At 36.8% G+C, this 15,983-nt stretch overlaps 2 protein-coding genes across 4 annotated transcripts in view; one reads left to right on the top strand and one right to left on the bottom strand.

The window, feature by feature from the left end:
• Positions 1-1,653: 1,653 nt before the first annotated feature.
• LOC140775161 (organic cation/carnitine transporter 7-like) lies at positions 1,654-6,288 on the top strand. Of its 2 annotated transcripts, XM_073118433.1 has the most exons (6): positions 1,654-1,920; positions 2,008-2,276; positions 2,686-2,923; positions 3,698-4,229; positions 4,340-4,542; positions 5,916-6,288. In XM_073118433.1, exons 2-6 carry the CDS (start codon positions 2,008-2,010, stop codon positions 6,144-6,146), a joined length of 1,473 nt encoding a protein of 490 aa, XP_072974534.1. In that variant the 5' UTR covers positions 1,654-1,920; the 3' UTR covers positions 6,147-6,288. The 2 variants fall into 2 exon arrangements, with proteins under 2 accessions (XP_072974534.1, XP_072974535.1); XM_073118434.1 differs by lacking the exon at positions 1,654-1,920 and having other exon boundaries at positions 1,928-2,276.
• Positions 6,289-9,131: 2,843 nt separating this feature from the next.
• LOC140773960 (uncharacterized) overlaps positions 9,132-15,983 on the bottom strand; it is a 51,936-nt gene continuing 45,084 nt past the window's right edge. For both annotated transcript variants that reach the window (XM_073116757.1, XM_073116758.1), the window contains 4 exons: positions 14,287-14,455; positions 11,077-11,159; positions 10,924-11,000; positions 9,132-9,741 (listed from right to left, as the gene is read on the bottom strand). In XM_073116757.1, coding sequence (XP_072972858.1) covers positions 9,570-9,741; positions 10,924-11,000; positions 11,077-11,159; positions 14,287-14,455 — 501 coding nt within the window. In that variant the 3' untranslated portion in view covers positions 9,132-9,569. The remainder of the gene's footprint in view (positions 9,742-10,923; positions 11,001-11,076; positions 11,160-14,286; positions 14,456-15,983) is intronic.

Consider the following 15,983-nt stretch of genomic DNA (forward strand, 5'->3'; position numbering starts at 1 on the left):
CCCAGTTAAGGTTGGGCGAGTTTGGGTTGGTCGGACCCTATGATCACCACTAGTGAGAAGAGAAGGTCGATAACCATCTATGGCTGATTGGCCAAGAGAAACTAGAGGGAAAATGGGGAAATCATCGAGGGATGCAATCGCATTTGGACAAGGCCCCATAATAATGACAACGAAGGTAAAGAAAACTAAGGAGGAGATTGAGATGGCTCTGACATAATAGTGTGACAAGGCAACACTATCATGCTATGGGTTAAAATGAAGGTGACTGGGAGGGTGATTGACAATTAACCATATTCTAAAATGGATAGCAATAAGAGTTCATGTTGGTCAAACTGGGGCAAAGAAGAGCACCACCAATAGGCCTACCCAGCCATCGTTGACTATAAGGAGGCTTAGGTCAAAGTAGCTCACCTAGGTAAATTGTCAAACCTTAAAAGTCTTCAACTTGGAGCACGTTGGCCGACCAAATCCACTTCTCAATCTGGCAGTGAGGAGCAACATAGGACCTCAATCAAAGTGGCGAACCACTATCTAGTAGGGAGGAGAAGAGGAGGCCTCATTGATGGCTGTAACATTGGTATTGCCACTGAACTTCAGCCATGGCGGTAAATCGGAGGAGAGGAGAGCACTTAGGGTGGGGGTGGGTGAAAGATATGCTTGACTGTGAGGAAGGAGACAAAAAGGAAAAAAGAATAAGAGAGAGAAAGAGAAAGAGAGAGGTGGCATGCTGTGCTCAACTCGAGGTAGCTGCATGCCACTAGTAGCATACTATAGAGCAGGCTAGAAGCGAGGGCCAAGGTGGCAAAGAAGAGAGTGCATGACCCACTTGAATTTTTTTGAGGTGTTATAATTCTACTTGTCATAAATAAAATTTTAACTCTAAATTTTCTTACTTGCCTACCATCTACCACCTACCACCGTCAAATCGAAGGTGGTGCTAAACTTGCAACCTATCCTCTCGCTCCTAGAGGCCACCTCCGTATGGTTCCTCTAAAGCATGTTACTAGAGGTATGATAGTAGCCCTCATAGTCTTCACTCTTTCTAACAAGCATATGATTTGATTGCTTCTCTCATCTTGCATAACACATTCAGTTTTCCGATCTTAGCCGACAGTCATTGCACCCACTTTGGCTCTACCTTAGTTACCGAAACTTTTATGCTTCGTGATACATTTATTATTATCTAGTATTACGACATTCATTTCTAATTGAGGCAGATTTTTTACTCTTGTCAGCACGGTCAAGGGTATCCACAAGGCCTCTTGGTCAATTGCTGGATCTTTGGGGATTATAATAATATTTTACCCTCCTTTTCTTTTGTCTCTCATGTTATTCGTGATGCTAATCGTTCTGCGGATTGGGTAGCTAACACTGGTTAGGAAAGGGTTCTCTCTAACAGTCTTTATAAGGGAGGTTCTTGAGTAATGACATTGTTTCTTCTTCTTCTTTTAAAAAAAAAAAATCCGTTAGCTCTTCACGCTACAAAAAAAGAACCATTAGTTCTTCACTGGACGGGTCAAACAAGTAATGTGATCTTATGTCATGTCCAGGGGGACGTTAGCAGTTTTTACCTAACAACAGGGGGTAAAATATAAAATTACCACTTCATATTTCTCGCTAGGTTATCAACTTGCCGACCTTTCCGCCGAAAAAACAACGAATCATACGATTCGACCAGCAGTGAATTCCTCGGTCCTCTAATGGGCGTTTTCTTGCTTTTTCAAGCGACGTAAGCCCCGTGAAACGGTTAAACGTATCAATCATCCCGTTCCTATTTCCCTTTTTGATCTCTCGGACTGCGAGATGAAGCAAATGTAGTAGTTTTATACGCAACCAGAGGGGTTGCAAAAGCCAAAAGGAGGGAGCTTTTTAGATCATTAGAGACCTTATCCGGCAAAGTAGACAGACAGGAGGAGAAAAGTACAGTTCTGAAGAATATTGTCATGCAATTTGCAATTTGCCTTGGTTACTGATGCTTTACTGTTGCAATTTGATTGGAATTTGCAGATGGGGGATGAGAAAGAGAGGTATACAGTGGATGATGCACTCATGTCCTTGGGGTTTGGGAGATTCCAAGCCCTAGTTCTTGCTTATTCTGGCATGGGTTGGGTTTCAGAAGCTATGGAAATGATGCTACTTTCGTTTGTTGGCCCAGCTGTTCACGCAGAGTGGAAGCTTTCTTCTCATGAAGAGTCTCTGATCACAAGTGTTGTTTTTGTTGGCATGCTAATAGGGGCATACTCTTGGGGCGTAGTTTCAGATAACTATGGAAGGAGGTAAATTTTTTTCTTTCTTTTGGGTACATCTGACTTCATTGATATTCTTGTGATCAAATAATTGTTATGACTTCCTTTTTTTTAATTAATTCCTCTTGTTTCTCATTGAATAATACACTTCTAACGATTTTCTAACAAAAAACCCATATCTCTGGTGAAATTATTGGAAACGAGAGAGCCAGAATTAGGGTCATATATGCTGGATTTTAATTGGTAAATTTGGTAGCTTCCTTACCAGTAATATGGATATCATGCTGAAAACACAATTGACTGCGGAATAAGCTTCAAAAAGCCTATTATATAAAAAAAGTTCAGGCTAAGATGTCGTTAGATTGACCTATTTCCGATAATAACTAAAGATTTTGCGGAGATGTCTTACACCTACAAAGGTATTATTACTCTTTTTCAGGACAGGGTTCCTCTTTACGGCACTGGTTACCAGTGGAGCTGGTTTCCTCAGTGCCTTTTCACCTAATTATCTCTGCTTAATCGTCCTCCGTTTTATTGTTGGTGTGGGATTGGGTGGTGGGCATGTCCTTTCTTCTTGGTTTTTGGAGTTCATTCCTGCTCCAAACAGAGGTACTTGGATGATTGTTTTTTCCTCTTTTTGGACTATTGGCACAATCTTGGAGGCTTCACTTGCATGGGTATGGTTGCTTTTCATTCTATTGGTTCGCTTTCATCTAGTTGTATAAGAAATGTCTCTTGACACATTCTTTGTTGTGAATCCTATATTTCTTTTTTTTTTTATTTCATATGAGTCAATATTTGAAGCTCCATGTACTGATATTCCTATATGTTAGCAGTCCCCCTCATAACGTTAAACATTTCAAATGGAACATAACAAGCATTTTTATGTTCTGTCCTGTTCCTTTTCCTGATCTAGCCTTTTTCTACAGGCATCTCTGTTTTGATTGTTTTTCTTTCCACCTTAAACCATGACAATGCTTGGTTTTTGTCTTCACAACAAGGACAAAATTCTAGAACTATCTGAATGCATTTTCTAGCTGGTTCTCCAGATATGATCTTTCTTCATTCAAAAGATAGACTACCTCTTCGCATTGTTATATATCATCTCTGATGCCAAAATTTATTACTTATTAACTGTTTTTATGGTGAGTATTCACCTCTTCGCATTGTAATATATCATCTCTGATGCCAAAATTTATTACTTATTAACTGTTTTTTGTGGTGAAGTTGTTTAAATCCACTTACAATCCTGGTTGAAAGTTGTTTTTTCTCCAACTCAACCAATTAAAATTTTCTGGTTTAGAATATAAAATTCATCAGGGAAGTAGACTACTCAAAAATTTCTATGGTGTTGAAAGTTGTTTTTTCTCCAACTCAACCAATTAAAATTTTCTGGTTTAGAATACTCTCATGCCATATTCCCCCTTTATCAATATGTTCTGATTTTGCAGGCTATCATGCCAATATCAAATTGGAGGTGGTTACTAGCTGTATCCTCCCTACCGTCCTTCCTTTTGCTAATTTTCTATGGTGTTGCACCCGAGTCGCCTAGATATCTCTGCATGAGAGGCAGAACACAAGATGCAGTGCATGTTTTGGAAACAATGGCTAGAATGAATAGCTCACTTCTCCCTCCTGGTATTCTTACTTCTGCTAAGAGAACAGAGGTTGATGATATCCTTAATTCTTCAGAGGCCATGCATCTTATTACACTTGAAAAGCATGAGTCCATAACTGATGAGGATAAGATCTTGAAAATCACAGGCATCAGTGCATTATGTCAGCTTTTGTCACCTAAGTTAATCAGATCAACTCTCCTTCTCTGGATCGTTTTCTTTGGGAATGCTTTCGGATATTATGGCATCGTCTTGCTAACCTCCAAACTGAGTGATGAGAATAGGAGCTGCAGAAAAAATGAAATGTACTCAAACCACCTTCAGGATACCAACTTTTACATGGATGTATTCATAACTAGCTTTGCAGGTATGGTTTTCTTAACTCTATTCTTTGTTCTCCCTAATAGTAACAATTTAAGCAATTTTCTATTTAGTAAAGTCTAACTATGTAACATCTGAAAATTTTTCTTGCATCAGAGATTCCTGGGCTGCTTGTTTCAGCTGCATTAGTGGACAGGGTTGGTCGCAAAATTTCAATGTGGGCAATGCTTTTCATAAGTTGTGCTTTTCTAGTTCCACTGTTATTTCATCAGAAAGAAGCAATAACAACTACTCTTCTATTTGGTGCTCGGACATGCGTCACTGGAAGCTTTGATATTATTTATATATTTGCTCCAGAGGTAGCATGCTTCACTGTGTTTGATATTATATTTGTGAAAGTTATTTTTTACAATTCAGGATGATTGATTGTTGAATAAATGGGTAAAGTAACATACATAGAATTATTTTCATTTGTGGACTACTACATGGGGGAGAATTCAATGTACGGATAACATACTTAGTGTAATACTATTTTTGCATACATATGTGGCATATGTGTAGTATATATAGGATTGGCTAAGAGCCAGTCATAAGGCACATTCTCCTTAAGCTCATACCCCAATACAGAAAGTCAAATTTATCTGTTAGTGCATGATATCTTCACATTCCAAGTAAAATAGACTTGAATTTCTGTTCCACTTGAATATTTGTATCAAATAAAGAATATGATCTACTTTGAATATGAAATAGAATTATCTAATATCGATATATCTGGTCCAGAGATTGTGAGATAGATTTGCAGATTTTCTTCTCTATAAGCTCATTGTCAAACTACAGAAACATGTTAAAGCTGATGGCTCATCTTGTTGCATGGACACTGATATGTTTGGCATAATGGCATGTGGCTATAATTTCTCTTTCTAATTATTTTACCACAATTATCTGCAACTGGCACAAATGCAGCGTTCATTCTACACCTAGGACCTAACTTTCTATCAGCAGTCCTCTATGCGAGATTGGCCCGGTCGTCATGTATCTAGATTATGTAGCATCATCTACATAACTGTGCCTGTGCCAATAATACGTATATTCATGTATTTTACCTTGATTTCTATACTTGCAACCTTTTTTTTTTTTTGTTTTCTGGTATGTGCATATGTGATCCTTTTCAGCAGCTGTGTACTTGTTAGGATAACTCAAGATTACGGTAGACTGGATCTTTTGTAGTTGTAAGTTATCTTTTGCACCCTGCCTGTGGTAAACTAGAATTAGAAGTGGTACTCTCCACTAATAAAAGATCCTGCAAGGGAATATAGTGATAGGGTTTATATATAAAGAAAGAATGAAGAAAACACTGTATCTTAAATATCTAATGAACCTTAGTTGGCAAAGTGATCTCTTTACACAGGATTTCATTAAAGTTTGATGAAAAATTATGGCTTACTTACAGCTTTCTCCAGCATATATGGATGACCAGCAGTCGCTTATTATTTTAGTCATTTCACAATGCAAATTGCAGACTTATTTGATGCTAATTTTTTTCTCTTTACTTTGTCTTCCTGTAATTTTCTCATGATGCAGTGGTCTAAATTTGTGCTTAGTGGGCAATAGCTCTATGACTGCTTAGATATGCTGTTATTGAATCAAATGTTCAAATTTCTCCTACTTGAGGAAATTTAATGTGACTTATAAAACCTTTGATCTCAGTAAAGTTCTTTTGTCTTCTTTGTAGACATATCCAACATCAGTCCGCTCAACTGGTCTTGGAATTGCGAGTTCCGTGGGGAGACTTGGAGGGGTTGTTAGTCCACTTGTGGCTGTTAATTTGATAGAGAGCTGCCATCAAATGGAAGCAATTCTTCTATTTGAATTCATACTCTTTCTTGCAGGATTGGCTGTAACTTTCTTCCCTTTTGAGACAATGGGCCACGATCTAACTGATTCTGTAAGCAGTTCCAACTAGTTGGCGTGTGTACTACAATGCTTTCTTATGCATTATATATCTATATCTATATATATATATATGTGTGCATAAGAACAGGAAATATTATATTCTTTACAAAGAAACTGATTTGTGGACCTTCAGAATGTTTAGTCTTGCATGGCTGTCTCCACTGGAGATTTCGCAGTTGAATTTAAAATACAACTGAGGGGGGGTTTAAGTCTTTGCTTCACAATAGATCCAATAAAATAAGCCTTTAGATTCTGATGTCCTCCTTGAAACTCTAATAAAATAAGCCTTAAGATTATGATGCCCAACTTGAAACTCCAATAAAATAAGCCTCTTAAGATTATGATGTCCTCCTTGAAACTCCAATAAAATAAGCCTTAAGATTATGATGTCCTCATTGAAACGTGGGCATTATCTATTTGATCCTCCTCTATAAACAGATCACTTTTATGAGGCCTCTTGGGTGTGGAACAACAAGATCAAAATAGATAACTATGCCATAGAAAAGCAGAGACTAAGCTAACAAAAGATGTGCTCATATCATGGACTGCAAAGCTTTAATTCACTAATAGAGATTATATAAATATCAATTTCTAAACAACCATCTCTCCCAAATATAATAGAGGTATGCTCTCTCCAATACCGAAGCTTTTTTAATGTATATATATATTGCTGTGTAAACCGCCGAACGATATATTCAACTATTAATATACATTTATCATTTTCATGTACCTAAAATTGCTCATAAATATGGCGATTCCTATTAAATAAAATTGCTAACTCAAACAATAATTATATATATAAATTATTTTATGTGGATAGGAAGTCGCATAGTCCCGTAAATAAGTTTAGAACTCATCTCTTAAATACAATCAATGTTTGGTGAGTAACTTCGAAACCTTACGACATTGTTGGAAGGCCTATAGAATGATGGAAGTGGCACGCCCTTGTCAAGTATGCAAGAGGTTGGATACTTGGAATTGAGCCAACTCTCCAATGGTTGGTTTTCCTTGTTGTAAATTGGTATTAATAAATGGGTTTCTTTCTTCAATGTTACCTCATGAACTAGTGATATGCTATTTGGGTTCTATGATGCCTGAAGGTAGCCGGGGGATAATTCATTGAGATACAAAGAAACTAGTTTGAGAATTTGGAATAAAAAATAGGGTCACTAAAGTCTGGAGGTACTCATGTTAATTGGATGAAAGATTTTTTTTTTCTTCTTTAAATTAAAAGAGCTATTTAGTAATTGGAACAGTATATATATATATATATATCAAATTGTCACCAAGATAATGCTTTTAGATGCCCTTTGTTTATGATGATTTTGTAGCATAAAAATTAAGGGATCATTCACTTGTCTAATAACTTTCATGTTAGTTTAGATATGCTCATTTTTCAAACTTTCATGAGAGAGCTAGAACTAATTTTGGCTACTATGATGTTTGATTATAAGCCGGTATATTAATATTATTACACTTGATGCAGAGGATCCAGAGAAGAGGAGAGGAGAGGAGAGGAGAGATGAGAAATAGGAAAGATATTGAGGAATGATCAATGATAGTTGAGAAAGAGCAAAATCACTAAATCTGATAATAATTTTTAAATATAAATTATTTTTAGTTCAGTGACTTATGTGAAAATTTGAAAGTTGCTAAATAAACCACTAAATTTAGGGAGAAATTTTCATATAAATTATTGAACCGAAAAATAAATTATATTTAAAAGTCTTTTTCTTGTTCAACTTATATGAAAACTTATTTTCCTTAAATTTAGCAGCTTATTTAGTGACTTTTAAATTTTTAGATAATTGGGCTCACATAATCTGGCATCTAAGTTTTGAAATGTATATTAGATGCATAAAAAGAAAATTAAGAGGCCTAGTTTGGTAAAAAGAACTCAAGCTTTGAGTATAATAAAATCGGGTCATTGTCAAGCTACAAATCATTTTGAGCATGAGCAGTGTTCTCCCTGAACGAGAATATGAGGCTAAATCACTCTGTTTAAGGTGAAATGTATATATTAGTCAAGATAAATGCATGATCGTTAATTCATACAATCCATCTTTTATTTCTAAAGGCAAATTTTCACTCGTTGTCAGGCATACAAATACGGTGATAGTTGCATCACTAAATTATTATTAAGTTTGGTAAAAATTTAGAAAAGAAGAGGATTTGTTATGATTTTAACAGAAATAAAAAGCCAAAATTGAAATTTCAAACTTTCGAAACTTCCCCATAACTTTTTTATTTTTATTTTTAAAAGCAACAGAGAGATGCTTTTGCCTTTTATTTTTAATCTTTGAGAAGAATCATTGAATGATCCATTGAACAAACTTATGTGAATTCTGTCGTAGTGACAAAATTCTAACTTGTCCCTCGCCAACAATGATCTCCTTGTGCGACTTGAAATTTGAAGTGCTCGTCGAGCGTCGGACTTCATAGCATTCCAATATTCTTGTAGTGATTCATCAGGCGAAAAACAAATATGGGGCGGGATAGATTTCAAGAGGCACCATATCCATAGACGAGGACCCTTCGTTATAATACTAAAAATGATATGAAACATGGTGGAGAAAATAAGGTGGCAGCAAAAATAAGAAAATAGAGGAGGAATGAGATTTAACACCTCTAGCCTAAAAAAGGGTTTCGCACCAATTTCACTAAAGAGAGCAATAAAAAATCTACATTAACCTCAAGAAAACATAAGTCTGTATATAGATCTACAATGAGAATAAGCTAAAGACACTTTAGACAAATAAAAAATACAAAACCTCTAAATGTCCCATAATAAATAAAATGATATTATCTCTCGATCAAAATCAAATCCCTACAAGTGTATCATCAAATGTCAGCACCTCCTATATCAGTATATAAACCATCGTGTCCTATCAGAGATGTTCGCATCAAAATGTCTCTTTCTGACATTTGAAAATCACCACCTTTTCCAATATAATTGCAAAACAACACATTTACATACAAATAGAGTATCAGTAAGTTTGTTAAACCACTTGCAAATTGCTTTAAAGATGTGAGATATTGGATGTCAACAAGTTTAGCATGTCAGTTCGTTGTAACCTAACTCTTGAAGCTATACTGGTAATATAGTTTCATGCCATACACAATAATTTATCTATTGCTCTCTCTAAAAATAAACATTTAATCTATCTGAATGAGAAAAAGAAAACAACTCAGAAACAGCAATAATTTAGCCAAGGAATATCACTTTACTGACAACATCTTAATGTTCAATTAGAGGCATCTCATTAGCTAACTTATACCACTGTTTCTTAGCTTCTATTCAATGATCACTGATAGTATTACTATACTCACTCCAGCTAGGGAACATGGTGTGCAGAGGGAGGAAATATTTGTCGCCTGATTCATCCTGATCCGAGGATTTACAATTCGCTCTATTTGCAGCACATAAGATCCTTCAATTAATCTTAGGCTTTGGACGCCTTGGTTTGAGGACAAACCAAAGTATTGCAAAGACGACGAGAAAAGCTGGAATGGTTGTCAAGTCTAACTCAATGTCAACTTTCCTTTCACGGGTACAATGGATTGGATGCAATGTAGAAATGGTGGAATTAACAGCACTGGCAAACCTGCAAAAGCAGCGGTGTAAACACAGTCAGTGATAAATCAACCTTTTTTTAGCATTCGAAGGCACAACTTCTTACAAACTTGGGTCGGTGTCAACTGAAAGCAATTTGGTTCAGCAAAGACTCCAACCCTTGGTTGGGCATCAACATTAATATGGACTCTTTATCTTATTTACATATGTCTAAAGCAAGGTTGTCCATGCCACGAATATAGACATCTCTGCTAGAGGCGATCTGGCACTGAGAACTGCCTCCTAGAGGAGGTCCATAATGGCAATCCTCAAACGATCTGCTGCAATGAATCACTGAAGATATTTGCTGGCAGTAATCTTCTCTCAAAGATAATCTAATATTGAGAAGCACCTATAACAGAGTCTTATCTCTCTTCTCTGAAACAACAACAATTGCAGAATAGTGCGGTGACTGCAGCATAGGCAAGCGATCACAACGACAAGGTGGGAGGTGTAAAGTGACATTGATATCACAACTGAGTTATTGTGCCAACAAATGTGTCACAGCAAAAGACATGCCATGCGGCACTTACAACCTTGGTTTTTGTTAAACAGACACATCAACTAAATTAATCACATATCACGAAATTAGCTCCAAACCTCAAAAGGAATGCCATCAAGTTTCATTTTGTTTGAAGAATTGTCGACCTCATAAATTAATTTTCTAATAGATTTATAACTTAAAAGTACATGTTTGATTCTAATGACAATTCTGGATGTATTTTTTGCAATTTCCATCAAATAAAGTGTGAAAATAAATACCTACCTATCATCTTTGCTTCCTTCACATTTTTGTCCTTACTAACATACCTAAGTTCTTACTCTTTCCTTCTTAAGCTTGAGCAAACTTGAATATCATTTTATCCATTGTTTAAACTTAACTTGGAATTGAGTTTGCCCTAGGAAAAATAGACATGATCCTACAGAAGACATGAAACAGTTGATAAAATCTCCTAACATAAAAAAAGAAAATAAACCTGCTTATAGCTAGAGGAGTAAAGTTAGATATAAGTCAGATCAACAGCACAGTTACCAAATGATCCACAAAACCATTCTGACCAGGTTCATACAATTAGAAATACTACATAAAATGTAAACTTGAAACTCTAAGAAAACAATAAGACATTTCAAATATCAAATGCGCCAAATGTGGTGAAAACATTAAATGACTGACCCTTGCGAAGCATCCTCAAGCAACAATAGAAGTTTGACCGCGTCGCCAAAACGCAGCCCACCAGATATATGAGAAATCTGCAGAAACAAAAATAAGCAAATAAGACTAACAAGAATGGTGCATGATCAATACAGTACTATGATATGTGCTTACTCTTCTCCACAAACTAACAACTGAATTGTACTTTTCAACCATCACCCGCTCCTGAGTCTTGAATAGCTTGAAACCTTGCGCAGCTATATTTTGTTAAGTTCTCAACATATCATGTCATCACAAATCCCAGGAGAAATTGGATGTGATCTTAGATATGGCAGATTCAAACCGTGAAGATGCAGGTAATTGCGAATGATAATGTCATTAATTACATGGTATATGCAACTAAGAATCCAAGGAGGAGGTTGATCTACTACATGCCGTGTAGTCTGAACTACAAGTGAGATATAAGTTTATAGGATCATGGAAGTTGTTGATGCATCTTCAGAACAACCAGAGGTAAAAAAGAAAGATGATGACTGCCTCTTGTAAATTGAATCACCTGTTGCTTTTTCAGCATATTCATTCAGAAAATAAACTGAGCAAGCAATAGATGGTTCAATTTACCAAGTACGATAGACTGATATTCTTTTTCCCTTGTTTGTCTCATTAGATTGCACCGACCATTTTAGAAGCTTATAGAAGAGCACATTTGGACAGGAAAACCAAGCTATAAGCATCACTGTTGTGATACTTGAATGCGATCACGATCAGTAAGGAACTATAGCGTCAAGCTTAGGATCAGTTCATCTAACTTCTTAAAGGAATAAAAATAGTCAGTGGATCTTCAAAATCAGTACAATAATCGAGTGCTGTAATCAGATATTTTCAAAAAAAAAAAAAAACATTAATTTGATGATAGTTTTTTCTATGTGCACCTCGAGATCGAAAACAGGTTTGCACTTTAGTTATAGTGAAAGCATACTCATTGAAGTGTCTGCAACATAAACACTAAATGGCTTCTTTCCTGTCACACCTTAATGAGTGAAATAAATCTCGCTGCAGCATGCTAGAATTCCAAGAGAACCAGAAAAAGGAACCTAGAGTAGATATTTGTTAAGCAATAGAATAGAGTAAATAGTGGATCTAAATCAATGCTCACAAGTAAATAGGGTGTACGTCCAAATAGTACTACTGCTCTTTTCATAAATCTAAGGTGACTACAACTACATATCTATGTATCTGTTGGCAAATAAAAAATAGGATAATTCTCTTTTCACCCTCTGAACTATTACTAATTTTCACAATAACTCCATAATTTTTTTTGATACACACTGACCATCTGAACTATCAGAAATATCTCAATTGACCACTTCCATTAGTTTTGTCTATAAGTTACCATATGCTAGTCACGTGACAACTAAATGGCCAAAATACCCTTATATGCATGTGACAACTTAAAATAAAATTTTATAATAATTAAAATACCCTTAAAGAAAACCACCGATCTCATCTTCCTCCTCCCTCCATGTCTCCTCCGGCGCCGACCACTACGCGTCTCCTGTCTCGCTCCTCCTCCACGTTTTTCCCTCACCTCTCCTCCTTCCATTACTATCAATTCCTTCAATTTCTTGTGAGAATCCATAATCCACTGCCATTGCTACCTATTCCAATCTTATTCCTACTACAAATCCAATAATAAAAACCAAAATAGATACAGACAAAACAACCATCATAGAGGTGAAGTTTTTCCCCCTAAAAATTCTCAAGATTTTCTCCTAATTTCAACCCAGCCCACCTTCTTATGACTCCAAATTCATGAAGAAGAGGTAAAGGTGGAGTCATGGAGATCTAGAGAGCCGTCCCGACGTGGCCAAGAAGAGAAGAGAAAGAATATCCCAACTTGACACCGCATGATAAGCCGACTGGTGGCGAGGTTGCAAGACGAGATGGAGCACATAGGCAGGTGTGGAAGATGGGTTGCCATCACCCATTGCCCCGGCATTGCCGTCACCTTCCTCTTCAAGCCCTTATCGCCGTCAACCTCCTCTCCGAGCCCGTCATTGCTCTCTTCTCTCTCTCTCTCCAAATACCTCAAGTTTGGGTAGTAAAACAATGAAGGGGAGGAAGATGACAGAAATGGTTAGAAGGAGAAATAGGGATCAGGGGCAATGAAGAAATTTAAAAAAAATTAAAATATTTTATATTAGCTAAGCCACTTAACTATTATGTCATTATAAATGGGGGTCAATGTATACCAAAATTTTTTTATCAGGGAGTCATTGTGGAAATCGGTGATAATTTAGGAGTGAAAAAGAAATTATTTTATAAAAAATTCAAGCCATCTCTAGAAAGTACCAACTATAATTATTAGAAATGGACAAGACGCTTACCCAATTAGAGGTTGAGTCACTAGAAACTATTGGTCGAACAAATGGGTTACTTGGTCAGGCCGCCGATTTATCTACAAATATTTTACATATTTGAATAATATATATAATTCTAAGTAATTTTAAAAACTATAAAAGTAATATTGTAATATAATTGTAGTTCTTCTTTTAGTTAGATAGTTTTAAAATTAATATTTACATTTAAGTATATCAAACTATATGACTTCTACAAAATCATATCTTACTTATACTTCTAAATTTATAAAAAAAATATTAACTTTCACTTTAGGACTAAAGTACTCTTAAGGAAAATAATACAATAACTTAGAATTAAGATATGATTACTAGGTAATTTTGGAAAAACTGAGCAACCCAGTCGTTTTCGGAAAACTCGTCTTGATTGCACGGTTCACTCGTTGAACCATCAGGTCAACTGGTTTTTAACAGGCCAATTGTTTTTTTCAGTCCTTTAATAAAACCAAACTAGCTTGGTGGTTTGTTCATTGGTTTACCGGTTTGATCCGATTTTGATAACTATGGTTCTAACTTCTAACAAAGATTCAGAGAAGTGATAAAAAGAGTATAACTTATACATTAAGCAGATCAGATCGCTTATGGGGTATCAATTCATCTATTGTGATCCTAACAGCTACCGAGCACTTCACTCTTGCATATGCTTTCCATGAAGAGCGACCTGATGATGACCAAGAAAGAGGAAAAAAAGAAAACAATGAGAACAAATTCCCATTTTCAAACTCGTCTAGGAGTTTTCACATCCAATGCAATTGATAGCATTCTAGAGAAATAGTCAATCATGAGTCGCTATCATATAGAATGATCACATCCTACAGATCACTTCTCAATATAATGAACAATGTGCACATGTATCCTACTAAACGAAGACAATGAAAACATTATGAAATTTTATATCATTAAGAATACTCAATAAATAATGCTCTAACTAGCTTAACAAATTTATGTTGTACCAAGATAAGGATACTAGTTTTCTCCATTATCAGCCGGTGAATTGCTGCATTGACTACTTGAAGAGATTCCTCAATGGCAGTAGTTATATAGCTCCGAGCAATCACATCTGATTGAAACCGCGAAAGTTGCCAACCTTGAGAAGTAATTGACATTGGATTGCAACCTACAGACCATGTCCAATCCTAAAATTGACATAATATTTAAGTCTAAGATCAAATCATCAAATTGATTGACAGATGAAATTACAAGTTATCAGAACAGAAGTTAGTAGAAAGAAAAATAAAAGAATGTAAATGAACACAGCATAAAAGTTCAAGAACCTGAAATAAGGGAACAAATGAATAAATAAATAAATAAATAAATAAGCATATACTAGTCCTAAAAAGTGTGATGGCATGGCTTGCCCCTTGGCAAGTGGTCCTTGGTTGGAGTGGAAGAAATTTGAAAACAACCTCTTCAGTAATAAGGGTAAGGCTATATACATCTCACATTCTATCCTTGCATTGGCAAACGCCTCATGCACTGAACATAGTATTATAAGGCAACAAAGACCGCACACCGCCCCACTAATTGAGAAGGCTGCGGAAGAAGGCGGGCTGGACACTTTGACACCACGGCTGGGTAATCTTCTTCGCCCCCAAGTTCACATGCGGTCCAACTCTTCTTCGCCATCCTCTTCAATCTCCTCGATCTCCTCTTCTTCTTTCCTCCTCGCTAGAGTCATCAATTCCAAGAAGGCAGCACCTGCACTAAACTCGCAAACCCCTCTCTACCGCACTACTTCTCGATCCTATTTTCTCTCCCTAAGGTAGTAGTTTAGAAGGAGGTGAGAGGAGACTGGACTGCTTTGTAAAAGCAGGGTTTGGGAATCGCATCATGTAATAAGTGCTGCACGAGATAATGGCAGCGTACGTGCTAATAAATGATACAATCTTGACTGAGTTAGAATCTGAGCCTGAGTTAGCCTGAGCCAACGAACTAATTGAGATGGTTGAGTCGAGTCATTTGTTTATTATGTTTGGTTTAATCATTTACTTATTTAATTAACTTGAGTTTATGTAGGGTTCAGTCAGAACCAATTTACAATTTGTTTTAGTTGGGTCTTAACAAAGTCAGCTAGTCAAGCCAAGTCGGTTAGTCGGATTAAGTGGAGGCAGCCCTTATTGAGTCATGCATCAATTGATTTAGGTCTAGTCTTTCTTCTTCTCCTTCACCTCTAAATTTTCCTCCCCGTCTCTCTTTGCCCAAGCCATCCCTACTTCCCTCACGGCATTTGTCCTTGCCACCGCTACCGCCTGCCAATCATAATCCTTAGTCACCTTCTGCATCCGTAAGCCAACACCACCATCATTTGCCAAGCCACTACCACTATCTTACTCGGCTACCCTACCAACTTCACCACCAACAACAAGGTTAGCCTTCACCATAGCCGAACATCACCTTCTGCCCTCCACCACACCACCACCACCACCATCAAGCTGCCGCAGCCACCAAGCAGCTGCCAACTTTTCCCGGTTCACTGATCCTTCCCAATCTCCTAATAGTCATTTTCCTTGCTCCACCAAAGCCAACTCTCTAGCATACATCTCTCCTACCAAGATTAGCCACGTCCCTACCTTGGACGTGCCTCCCCACACACCAAGGTTGATGAAACCCTAGTCAGCCCAAGGCCCAACTGTGTAGGCTATTGTGGGCCAGCTAGGGCTTTCA

Source organism: Typha angustifolia, chromosome 13, assembly GCF_048772165.1.
Source record: "Typha angustifolia cultivar Huaian chromosome 13, ASM4877216v1, whole genome shotgun sequence".
Classification (NCBI taxonomy): domain Eukaryota; kingdom Viridiplantae; phylum Streptophyta; class Magnoliopsida; order Poales; family Typhaceae; genus Typha; species Typha angustifolia.

What these genes read in the sequence shown, in the direction of transcription:
- LOC140775161 (XM_073118433.1), top strand. Translation starts at nt 2,008, where the DNA reads ATGGGGGATGAGAAAGAGAGGTATACAGTGGATGATGCACTCATGTCC. An exon ending in TGGAGGCTTCACTTGCATGG is followed by an intron (nt 2,924 to 3,697) that starts GTATGGTTGCTT and finishes CTGATTTTGCAG; the next exon opens with GCTATCATGCCAATATCAAA. An exon ending in TTTATATATTTGCTCCAGAG is followed by an intron (nt 4,543 to 5,915) that starts GTAGCATGCTTC and finishes TCTTCTTTGTAG; the next exon opens with ACATATCCAACATCAGTCCG.